We start from the raw sequence: 12,556 nt of genomic DNA on the forward strand, positions 1-12,556 counted from the left end.
GGCTTTTGTGCATACTTTATATGGATGTTTGTTCACATTACTTGGCTGGAGAACTACATTGTGAAATTGAGAAGCACAAATTTTGAAGGGTTGCTCAATCTTGGTTCACATAAATGCAACCTGAATTAAATTTCTCCCACATCCCTGTCATGAACCATACACTTAAATCCAATTGGAAGAGGGTGACATACGCAAAAAGGGACTCTGATAGCTAATGATGCTGATGGCCTATATAAATACGTTTCCTGCATCCCCCTCAAATTTAAAGGGAATGCACTTACTAGCATTTTTTAATTTGCTTTTTTATTTAGAATTTTAAATCCTCCTTTTCTTTATAAAATAAACTCAAACCAGCTTACAACATAGAAATTCATATGAAAACACATCAAATGTAAACCAAACAACAACAAACCCTGTCAAAGTCATGTTCCCATCTCAGGCAAAGGACAAGATGGTGCCTGAAGCTGACAAGCTGAATTTAACTTCAGCACTGGCAATGAGATAGCCTCCTCCACGGCACCTGAGGAGAAGAGCAAACTTATTTAGGGGGTGCACGGTAGGGGCACACACAGATCTGAAAGGGGAATGAAGAGGGTCTCAAAGTGAACAACCAGATACCACTACCTTAACCAACATCTGTCACCTGAGGCGAGTGCCTGCCTCTGCCTAATGGTAGAGCCCCGAAGGCAAATCAAAACTACTAAAATCAATTAAATACTGTAAAACCTGGAGCAGGATAAAAATTATATGCAGCTTGATTGTAGGAAAAACCTCAAAGCGGTTTACAAACGATAAAACAGCAAAATTATAACTAAAAAACTTTACAACAATAATTCCTAATATGCAGAAAGTTAAAACCACAATAAAATATATTAAAGCAAATTAAAACTGTCTAAACATCGGGGTAAGCGTATCCGGAGCTTTTTTCCAAAAAAAAAATGCTTAGGCGTATTCTCATTTTGTCTCAAGAAAACCACCATTTTATAGTTCAAATCAAGGGAAAATAAATACAGTGGTACCTCGGGTTAAGTACTTAATTCATTCCAGAGGTTCGTTCTTAACCTGAAACTGTTCTTAACCTGAAGCACCACTTTAGCTAATGGGGCCTCCCGCTGCTGCCGCGCTGCCGGAGCACGATTTCTGTTCTCATCCTGAAGCAAAGTTCTTAACCTGAAGCACTATTTCTGGGTTAGCAGAGTCTGTAACCTGAAGCGTCTGTAACCTGAAGCGCATGTAACCTGAGGTACCACTGTATAGTAAATGGACAAAAGTACAAAGATTCACAAAATGTTTAGGGGTATGTGTACCCCTGCATACCCCTAGAAAAAAACCACTGGGCATATCTAAATAGGAATGTCTTCAGCAAGTGTCAAAAAGAATACGGTGAAGGCACCTGACTAGTATCACTAGGCAGGGGGTTCCGAAGTGTTGGTGCTGCTACAATTATTTTCTACAATTCTGTCTTACCTCCAAGGAACTTGGGCAGACCCTGGGAAGTAGCTAGATCAGACTGAGAAGGAATGGCTTGGGCCAACTGTTGACTTAGAATGTTTAGCTTATTTTTTTATTGTCATCTAGTGGTATGAAAAGCTATGTTTGTGTAGGCCAGCACAAGCTACTAAGCCAGAGTAGCCACTCTCTTTTAGCTCTCTCGTTGGCAACAGTTTCTCCTTACCCTGCCTTGAAAGTTGCACAAACACAAATCACTGGAGCGGGTATGGGTAGCAAGGCGCATCATCCACAGATACTAGGAAGGGAATGTTCCAAAAATGCTGAAGGTATTTTGCTTTGCTCTCATTTTTCCATTAGACACAAGATTTGTAAACCTTTCCGGTAAAACTGTTGTGCATTCCAGTGAAGGGTGTAAAATAGCTTAAAGATTCATCATGATGTACACGTCTGTGTATGTAATGTAAGATTCCCCCCACCCAAGGAAAATATATTTATGGATTACACCAAACAAATGCAAATAGCAGATAGAGACCTAGCCAGAAAAGGTATTCTTTAATTATACTATATGTATGCACTAAAGTGAAAAATGTTGCTAGGCAAGATGAGCTCATAGCAGAGGAAGAATGTGAACATTTGACAAGTAAGAAGGGTGCAATCAGGAACTTGATTAATTGCTTATTAGTAACATTGTTAAGAAATATGCAGCTCATGCATAACATCTGACTGAGTCCAGTGAAGCTTTAGTGAATGTGTCTAGGACTGCAGCCTTAATTACTAATAGCTGAGCTGGAGCTCTAGCCTGAGGCTATGTATACATTACCAGTTTAAAATGCAGCAAGGATGTCTCCCCCTGCTGTGTTTCAAATTGCACTTGCCCATCGTTGTACGCAGGGGTGCCAACTTGAATACAATATCGGAGGGGGCAGGTAAGCCCCTCTTGCACAATGGATCACAAGGCACGGCACACGCACACACCATTTGAATGGCAATGCCCATCAACCTTTTTGGGGGGGACTGGCCCCCTCAAATATTTTATGGAGAGGGAGGCTGAAGGGACATTGGCCCCTAGGACTTGGCTCCTGTGGTTGTACATATCAGGACAGCTGGATGTGTTTCCAAATAGCTCAGTCGGTAGAGCATGGTACTCTTAATATCAGGTTCATGGGTCTGAGCCCCACATTGGGCAAAAGATTGGGTGTTCGACTAGATGACCCTCTTGGATCCTTCCACGTCTATGATTCCAAGTCGCCCTTTGTCTGTCCACACCAGTGGGAAGAAAGGGTGTGTAGATGTCTTTATATAGCTTGGGTTTCCAAATCATATTAAAGCTGATTTGGGGAAAAACATGTCAAAATGCAGCATTTCTCAATGACGTACAGGATAGATGTGGGTCATGGCTAACATAATGTGCACATGGTTTCACAAACCAGTGGTGGGAGTGTGCTGGATGTAGAGTAAATGAGAGTGTGCACATAGCCTTAGTTTTGAATTCCAGGGGAAACAGGATAGCTTGTTGTAAGACTATCCTATGGTACCTTAAAGTCTGACAAATGTTTTGTGGCAAATTTATTGGACAATATTTTGTGTCCTGCTCATCAAACACAGGGAATCGTATAAAACTGAGCTTTACTTGCACTGAGTTGCTGACCTGTGGATGACTCTCCTGCATTTATGGATTCAACCTTGCTTCCTGTCCATTTGTATGTGTGTCTCATATGCTGGTCAGATCCTAAAACACCAAAAGCAAATGATACGCTTTGCTACAGCTGCACTGGCTTCATAATGTGTCAAATGTTTTGCATAGGAAGACAGGATGGAAATACACTAAATGTTCCTTAATTTATCCAAATGCAGTAGCACTTAATGTGATGAGAAATCAAACATGTTGTTTGCTGGGAATGTAAAAGCTAATATATAGTGATGACAACATTCTAGATCACTGCGTGCATCTAACAAGGTGGACTCCAGATGACAAATGTTTATGCTGCAATAAACTCAGTCTTAATGTAGCGCAGAATTATTTATTGGGATTGCTAATTAGCAAGGACTGCATTAATTCTCTCTACCCACAGTTGTGTTTCAAGACGTAATAATAGTCCTGGAGATCAGAACTTAAATTATGTTGAATTATTTAACTGGTGTATCTTACTCTTAAACAAAATCCATACAGCCTTGAAATTTAAGTTGTTTCCAGACAAAGGGCTCCTAGCTCTCCTAAGTCACAGCTCTTCCACTGGAAGCAGAGCAGCAATTGACAGTCTACAGTAACAGGAATTATGTTACAGGAAGGGCTTTCTCTGTAGTGGCACTTGCCCTGTGGAACACCCTCCCACCAGATTTCAAGGAAATAAACAACTACCTGGCTTTTAGAAGAGATCTGAAGGCAGCCCTGTTTAGGGAAGTTTTTAATGTTTGATGTTTTGGAAGCCACCCCGAGTAGCTGAGGAGGCCCGGCCACATGGATGGGTATAAGCAATAAGTTGTTGTTGTTAACTTTTATTTCTGTGTCTACACCACTGTGTTTTGTCCACACTAGTGGGTGTGGCAGAGCTATGTGGGTTTGAAAAGGGCCATTTACTGAAGCAGAAAATTTTAAATAATTTTCATTCCCTCTTATCAAGCTTATTTTTAAAATCAATACCAGCCTATCCTGCAGCACAGAAGAAGGAGATTGGAATGGGGAGCTGAATATTTTTGGGCAAATTTAAATAAAACCAAAATGGGAGGAGGGGGCAAAAGGTTTCACTGAGAGGGCTGAATTAGTTAAATTAGTTGCAGCTGTGCAGCAATGGCATTCCAACACTTTCCATCTAGGGAAGGTGGAGAGCAAAAGCAAAAGGCTCTTACTAGTCACTAAATGGGCATTCCTGCCACTCCTTTCTATTTGTTTTCCATGATGAGTACCTGGCATATAGGAGAGACTCCTTTGCTTAACGTAGGCAGAGAGAGGACCAAGTGGTAGAATGGGGGGTGGAAGGCAAAATGGATTGATGCAGCCCTATGGGCATGAGGGAAGTTACATTGCCCCGCATACTTATGTTATGAGAGTCAGTTTAGAAATACTATTAAGCGCGAGAGAGAGTATTCCGTAAAATTGCATCTCCCAACCCCAACTGTGGAATATGTTTATTTGTACTGCCCTTATTTCCTAAGGCTGCAGTGTGCAATTAATTACATTATTATTACCATGGGACCAACCTTCGCGCCCAACAGTGGGGAGAGAAGTTCTCCCGCTTTCTCCTTCGCCGGGCCCGGTGAAACAGTTCTGCTTCCCGCGTCCCTTTGGTTTCCGCGGCAACTCCGGGCCGCGTTCTGTTTCCATGGCGACAAGGGGTACTCGGCGTCCCCGTTGTCTTAGCAACCGCGGCCGGGCCCCGCCGAGTGCGTCCTGCATTCCTGAGGGCAGCGGAGAAGGTTCCGCAGGGAGTTGCCGGCACTGCAGGCCTGCAAAGTCTTTCTCCAGGGAGCGGGCTTCCGACCCCGCGGGTGCACCATTCCCTCTTATTTTGCAAGTCCCGAGAGGAGCCGCTCGGCCTCTCTGGCTGCTCCTTGCCCCGGTCTTTGAGCGATGAGCGAGAGCAGCGAGGAGAAGCCAAGTCTGAGGCTGGAAGCTGCAATCCAGGTTGGTGAGTGAGTGGCTCGCTTTCCAATACTTCTCCTGCGGCTAAGTTCAGAGCAAGTACTTAAAACGCACTGCCTCCGCCCCCTCGCACATGATGCTCCGCTTTGCAGCGCAGAACTGACGAGCCAGAAAAGGATAGAATTGCATTCCCTTCGAGGGCTGGGGGGCTGGGGGCAGAGGCCAGGTTTCCAACTTCGGAAGTAAAATGGCGAAATAAAAAATATTTCGCGTCTGCTTCCCTTTCATGTCGCTGATCTGGACAATATTTAGTTTCTGGGTGTCTACAGAGAAGATGATATGGATTAAAACCTCTGTGATCTCTTGATATGATATGCAAATACGTGTAGCAGCGGGGCCCAGGGTCATATTGCCAACCTATGAAACTCAAAACAGAAATCCCAGAATCAGAGTTGGAAGGGACCCTGAGGATCATCTAGTCCAACCCCCAGCAATACTCATTGAGTGACCTCGGGGGGGGGCAGTCACTGTTTCTCAAAGTAACCTAGTACCGGCCTCACAGTGTGGTTGTGAGAATAGTATTAGAGGAAGGGCCATTACAGTGTATTAGAGCACAGGCTTCACTTGCAAATGGTCCCATGTTTGCTCTCCAATGTCTCCACCTGGGGTGGGGGCAACACTGTCATGAAACCCCGGAGACCTGCTGCTGGTCAGTGCAGAGGGTACCAACTGGGATTGACGTGGTATGAGGCAGCATTCTGTGTTCATGGGAGTACGTTGAGTACTGTATTACAACTGGGCTATAAAGTAATTGTGCCAGCAAAGTTTATCAAGCATTAAATCAGACAGGGCTTCCATAAACTATGGGACCACACGGAGACTGGTTTTGCAGCACGACCCAGAAGCAGCCAGTTTAGCAGAGTAGCTTTTTTTGTCTCATCTCAAACCCTTAGCATTCTAAGGAGAGCTGTTATATGTTTGTTTGCATCTGCATTTTGCTACAAGTAGAATTTCTCTGAAGATTTTGAAAAATATGGACTATTAAAACCCATGTTTGAAGTCTTTCTGTGTTTGGCTTCTGCTCTGTTCTTCATGGCATCCGTGGATGACTGTGGTATCCAGGGCTAGTGGACTGTTGTCTTACCTGGGCTGAAGCTGCTTTGTGACAAATGTAGTTGTTGTCATTTTAAGTGACAGTAGAGGGCAGTAAGGTTTCAGAAATGAGAGTAAGGAACAAACAACTAGGCTAGAGGATGTGTGAGCGTAACCCAACAGGAAAATAGATTTACAGCCCTATCCTATGCATTCACTCCGAAGTCTTGTTGAGTTTAATGAGACTTATTCCCAAGGAAGTACTCATAGGGCTGCAATGGTAAACTGGACTTAATACTGTGCAAACATCTATTGATTTCAGAGCTGCTGTTCACTGGATTGAATTCCAGTGGGGAGCACAGAACTAGCCTACCATAAAACTGTCAATATTGTAATGCTTTGATGCTTCTATGCAGCCTTTATCCACCCCAGCCATGCTCTCCTATCTGTTCCAGCTAGATGGGAGTTATAGTCCTAAACATCTGGAAGTCACCAGGTAGGCAAAGGAAGGGCTGGCATAATCTTTCATGGGTCAGGGTCTACTTAGTCGTGTCTTTATGGTAATAAGGGTAAAGGGACCTCTGACTATTAGGTCCAGTTGTGACCAACTCTGGGGTTGCGGCGCTCATCTCACTTTATTGGCCAAGGGAGCCAGCGTACAGTTTCCGGGTCATGTGGCCAGCAGGACTAAGCTGCTTCTGGCTAACTAGAGCAGCGCACAGAAACGCTGTTTACCTTCCCGCCGGAGAGGTACCTATTTATCTACTTGCACCTTGACGAGCTTTTGAGCTGCTAGGTTGGCAGGAGCAGGGGCCAAGCAACGGGAGCTCACGCCGTCGTGGGGATTCGAACCGCCAACCTTCTGATCGGCAAGTCCTAGGCTCTGTGGTTTAACCCATAGCACCACCCGCGTCCCAGGGTCTACTTAGTGGTGTCTTTATGGCAGCATGATACTTTGTTGTTTTTGTTAAGACAGACTAACATGGCCACCCCACACTAATCATAAGTGTGGAAAGTAGCCTGGCACAAACCACTCTAGCAGAGGGATGGTAAATTACCATGAAGTAGGAACCAGGGAAGGAGATTGTGACTGGTTCAAGGGCTTCATGTGAGGTTGCACTGTCTTACAAAGTAAGGCTAATCATCTCATTCTCTTACACTTATCACTTCATGTCTGTAAATTGGAATAGTGCAAGGATTTCCAATAAGAAGGCAATCTTCTTCACATTTTCTTATTTAGCATGAAGTGGAAGAGGTCTAGGCCCTGCTCTCCTGCATTTAGTGTTTTCATTCATTAAGTTGAAGTAGCTTTGTTTTGAGTCTTTATTGTGCTGTGTGTGTTAACGTCTGTGTAATGTGAAAGGGCATTCTGCTCATTGTGGGTTTTCCATTCACAATGCTCAACCTGGTTAGAGCAAGAGCTTCATGCCCCCAAATACCCTTCATATAGGAAAACGTGAACAGCTTTCCTACAGTTGGCTTTTCCACATTGTGCTTCATGGATTTTTGAGCATTGCTTGAAATGAGATGGAATTGATGCTGTTGAAATGATCACACTTGTCCTTCGCCCTGTGGCATGACCTACGAGTGGATTGTCAACTTACTACAGGCCTTGACACCTTTCAGGAGACCATTTTGTACTTGCTTTGCATGTTGGTGGCTTGTGTTTCAGTACTCTTCTTTGTGAATGGGCAAAGTCAGCTAACATGCAGATGCCTCACCAATGGCTGATCTTTCCACAGCTGCCACAGCTGTGCTGACATCACCAGCTGCAGAGGGAGTAGCTATCTCCATGGGTCCTATTCAGAGACTCCATGCTACAGCTGCAACTCATTACCCAGGCAAAGTGTTTTAATCAATGCCTTTGCTGATTGGTGGCCTGAATGTTACAACTATGCTGAACTGGAATTTCTGCTAGTCTTGCAGTTTTCATACTCACATGCGGCATCTGTTGTTTTAAAAGGCCAAAATGCTAAAATTGTTTAGGAGGGAATGGATAAGTTGTTAAAGGGACAAGATCACCTTACAAAAGCATATTCCCTTCAGGGTTTTTTAAAAACCCATTATTAGCAGTCCTAGGTATAGCATAAAACCTACATAGCACCCAGTAGAACATTGGTGAGACATCTGTGATCCTCCAGTTGTGGTTAGACTACAAGCCCCAACCCCTCTGACCATTGTCCATGCTGGCTGGGACTGATGGGAACTGGAGTCCAACAGCTCAAAGGTTTCCCACCATTGTAGCAGTGCCTAATCTAACTGAAGCAATCAGGGATTTGGCTCTTTGCTCCTAGTCTTCACCAGGCAGCATATGTTATGTCTGAGCAAATCTCGGTGTCTTTGTATGTTTCTCTGTGTGATTTCTGTCTTGGGCCCGGTCTTATTCAACATCTTTATCAACGACTTGGATGATGGACTCAAGGGCATCCTGATCAAATTTGCAGATGACACCAAACTGGGAGGGGTGGCTAACACCCCAGAGGACAGGGTCACACTTCAAAACCACCGTGACAGATTAGAGAACTGGGCCCAAACAAACAAGATGAACTTTAACAGGGAGAAATGTAAAGTATTGCACTTGGGCAAAAAGAATGAGAGGCACAAATGCAAGATGGGTGACACCTGGCTTGAGAGCAGTACATGTGAAAATCATAGAATCATAGAATCATAGAGTTGGAATAGACCACAAGGGCCATTGAGTCCAACCCCCTGCCAAGAAAAGGATCTAGGAGTCTTGGTTGACCACAAACTTGACATGAGCCAACAGTGTGACGCGGCAGCTAAAAAGCCAATGCAGTTCTGGGCTGCATCAATAGGAGTATAGCATCTAGATCAAGGGAAGTAATAGTGCCACTGTATTCTGCTCTGGTCAGACCTCACCTGGAGTACTGTGTCCAGTTCTGGGCACCACAGTTCAAGAAGGACACTGACAAACTGGAAAGTGTCCAGAGGAGGGCAACCAAAATGGTCAAAGGCCTGGAAACGATGCCTTATGAGGAACGGCTAAGGGAGCTGGGCATGTTTAGCCTGGAGAAGAGGAGGTTAAGGGGTGATATGATAGCCATGCTCAAATATATAAAAGGATGTCATATAGAGGAGGGAGAAAGGTTGTTTTCTGCTGCTCCAGAGAAGCAGACACGGAGCAATGGATCCAAACTACAAGAAAGAAGATTCCACCTAAACATTAGGAAGAACTTCCTGACAGTAAGAGCTGTTCGACAGTGGAATTTGCTGCCAAGGAGTGTGGTGGAGTCTCCTTCTTTGGAGGTCTTTAAGCAGAGGCTTGACAACCATATGTCAGGAGTGCTCTGATGGTGTTTCCTGCTTGGCAGGGGGTTGGACTCGATGGCCCTTGTGGTCTATTCCAACTCTATGATTCTATGATTCCATTTGCATTTGTCTGATATGCCATGTGTGGTCTGTGCAGTGATCTGATTTTTTTTTAATAGGAATTCGTTATTGCAAAATAATATCATTTGTATTTGAGTTTTAGAAGTAGAATGTTTTCAATCCCTAAAAATGGTTGTAAAAGGTAAAGGGACCCCTGACCATTAGGTCCAGTCGTGACCGACTCTGGGGTTGCGGCGCTCATCTCGCTTTATTGGCCAAGAGAGCCAGCGTACAGCTTCCGGGTCATGTGGCCAGCATGAATTAGCCACTTCTGGCGAACCAGAGCAACACACAGAAACACCGTTTACCTCCCCTATTTATCTACTTGCACTTTGACGTGCTTTCGAACTGCTAGGTTGGCAGGAGCAGGGACCGAGCAATGGGAGCTCACCCTGTTGCAGGGATTTGAACCGCCAACCTTCTGATCGGCAAGTCCTAGGCTCTGTGGCTCTTCTTGGACTTCATTGTGATTTGGTATGCCCAAAGTTAATTGCTTAAGTTGAGCTGCGAGGCCCAGTTCTCATCTATTTTCGTGGATAGACATATTGCTTTAACTGCACACAACTGTTCCTTCAGATGCTTCTGCAACATACTTGCTATTTTCTTTTCTTCCCTCTACAAACCAGGCTGCCCACCAAAGTGCTTGGATAGTGCTGTGCCAAAATATTCTCTCTATTTTCCCCCCAACCAAAATTATTGAAAAGGAGAGGGTTTTTTGGTCAAATTCTTGTGGGTGGGGTGCAGGTCTTTTTTGCCATGCTTACGTTACTTTTGAGGTGGCCAATTTATGCTTGGTGGGTGACCTTTTCCCCCATTCTACAAAACATCTCCTTGGTGGTCTGCCCTTTGCCCTCTGCCACTGATTCAATCAAAGCCCAGGGGAAGAAATCATGAGGTAACTCCTTCTATGGGATTTTTTCAAATAAGAAAGTGCAGCCAGCCAATGGGGTTGCAGAGATGCTTGAGGAAGGTTTACAGGAAAGAAAAGATCACATACTACCCTTGGCCACCTTGCAGAAATAATATGAGAGCTCCTAATCTCTCCTGCATCCACCAAAACTTTAAAGTGCCCTAAGAATAGTAGTCTACAGTAGTGCTTTGGTTCTCAAACTTAATCCATTCTGGAAGTCTGTTCCGAAACCAAAGTGTTCCAAAACCAAGGCGCGCTTTCCCATAGAAAGTAATGCAAAATGGATCAATCTGTTCCAGACTTTTAAAAGCAGCTCCTAAAACAGCAATTTAACATGAATTCTACTAGGTAATGAGACCATTTGTCCATAAAATGAAAGCAATAAGCAATGTTCTTCAGTCACACAATCAGTCAATAGCTGAACTGGCTGGCTTCCACACAGTCACAAAAACAAAAACGTAAAATAAATAGCAAAAACAGACAGACCTCAGCATAACACTCAAAACGGAAGCGTGGCACTCAAAATGGAAGCGTAACACTCAAAATGCAGCATGTCTACTTCCAAAAAAAGGTTCGCAAACCGTAACACTTCCAGGTTTGCAGTGTTTGGGTCCAAGTTGTTTGAGTACCAAGGCATTTGAGAACCAAGGTACCGCTGTACTTTGTCATAGTAGTAGTACTCAGGGTACATCTGCCCCAGTATCCCTTGGTACATTTCTTTCCACTTCAGTTTGTCTTGGTATTAATGTGCATGTGTTTCCCACATGTATACACTTCCTCATCTTCTAGTATTGCCTAGTTTAGGAAAAATATAATTTATGCAGTCTCAAGCATACAGGCACACACACACACACACACACACACACTTTCTGCAATGGGAGACAGGAATCTAACTTTTGAGATACAGTACTAATTTTGATCTAGCTGAAGTTGTATATGATCCAAAAATCCCCCCCTACCGAGAGATCAGCTGAAAATACTATGGGGATGTGCATGTGAGTGGTTTGCATTTAAAAGGGGGGGAGGATCCAGTAGTGATGGAGGAGAAATTATGAAGAACATTGTGAGACATTTGTCAAAATATAAGCAAGAGATTTTACTGGATGGTTTTGCTGTCTTTATCTTTATAACTTCATGTGTATGTGTTTTGCGGGGGCATCCTGGGAAGTGGAGTACCGTACTTTTCAGATACAATTGGAAACAAGATTTGGAACGAAGTGCCGATTGCAGCAGCCTCCTTATTTCAATGAGATTTGTTCATAATTGATGAGGTACAGACGATAGAGGGCATTGTTGCTGTATTTTCTGTACGAAGTTTTAGCTCTGTTGGCATGGCAACAACTGTTTTTTTGTTTATTATTATGCTTCACATCTTCATGCAATATGTCTTTCTTGTTCTGTGAGCACAAGGGAGCCCCAGTAATGACTGGGCCCAGCAATAAAACATTGAGAAGATAAGCAGGCAAGCGAATTAGCCACCTGTGTGGGTTTGACAACAGGGTGAGAAGGACAAAAAAGTAAAGATGTTCCCACCCGACACAATTCAAAATCACCTCAGAATCAAACTTTACAACCACCTAATAGGCGTAAGCCCTGGTGGCTTCTAGCACAAATTAAGTTCAGATCTCAGATCTACCCATTATTTACATGCACTGTACATTTGTGAATAGCATCAGCCATGAGAAAAAAATACCCTCCAACATTTTGCAGATGGAAATAGGGTGTCAGAATACCATTCTCAGTATCTTTAGTACAGTATTAGTTTTAAATGGTGCTAGCAGTTCTAGTAGCATCAGCAACAAAACGTAAGATCCAAGAGTAGGGTTGTAATTCCTGATGTCATTTCACTTACCGTATTTTTCACCCTATAAGACACACTTTTCCCCCTCCAAAAATGAAGGGGAAATGTGTGTGCGTCCTATGGGGCGAATGCAGGCTTCAGGAAGCTATCCGCTAGCCGTGGGAGACCCAGCTCTCCCACGGCTAGCGGAGACCTTGCCAGCACCCAGAAGCTTGGGGCGCGCTGACTTCCGCACGCCCCAAGCTTCGGGCTTAGCGCAGCGCACCTGGGGGAAAAATAAATTGTTTCCCCTTTATTTCCCCCCAAAAAAACTAGGTGCGTCCTGTGGGCC

The 12,556-nt window shown here is 44.1% G+C and overlaps 1 protein-coding gene across 5 annotated transcripts in view; it reads left to right on the plus strand.

Annotated features, from left to right (window-relative positions):
- Positions 1 to 4,951: 4,951 nt before the first annotated feature.
- The window catches only part of CROCC2 (ciliary rootlet coiled-coil, rootletin family member 2), a 90,727-nt gene continuing 83,122 nt past the window's right edge, over positions 4,952 to 12,556 (plus strand). For 2 of the 5 annotated variants that reach the window (XM_082221670.1, XM_082221671.1), the window contains exon 1: positions 4,954 to 5,074. In XM_082221670.1, the coding sequence (XP_082077796.1) occupies positions 5,021 to 5,074 (54 nt within the window). In that variant the 5' untranslated portion in view covers positions 4,954 to 5,020. Of the gene's footprint in view, positions 5,079 to 12,556 lie in introns of all 5 variants that reach the window. The other 3 variants (XM_082221668.1, XM_082221667.1, XM_082221669.1) reach the window with 3 other exon arrangements.

Source organism: Podarcis vaucheri, assembly GCF_965113315.1.
Source record: "Podarcis vaucheri genome assembly, chromosome: 5".
In the NCBI taxonomy this organism is placed as follows: domain Eukaryota; kingdom Metazoa; phylum Chordata; class Lepidosauria; order Squamata; family Lacertidae; genus Podarcis; species Podarcis vaucheri.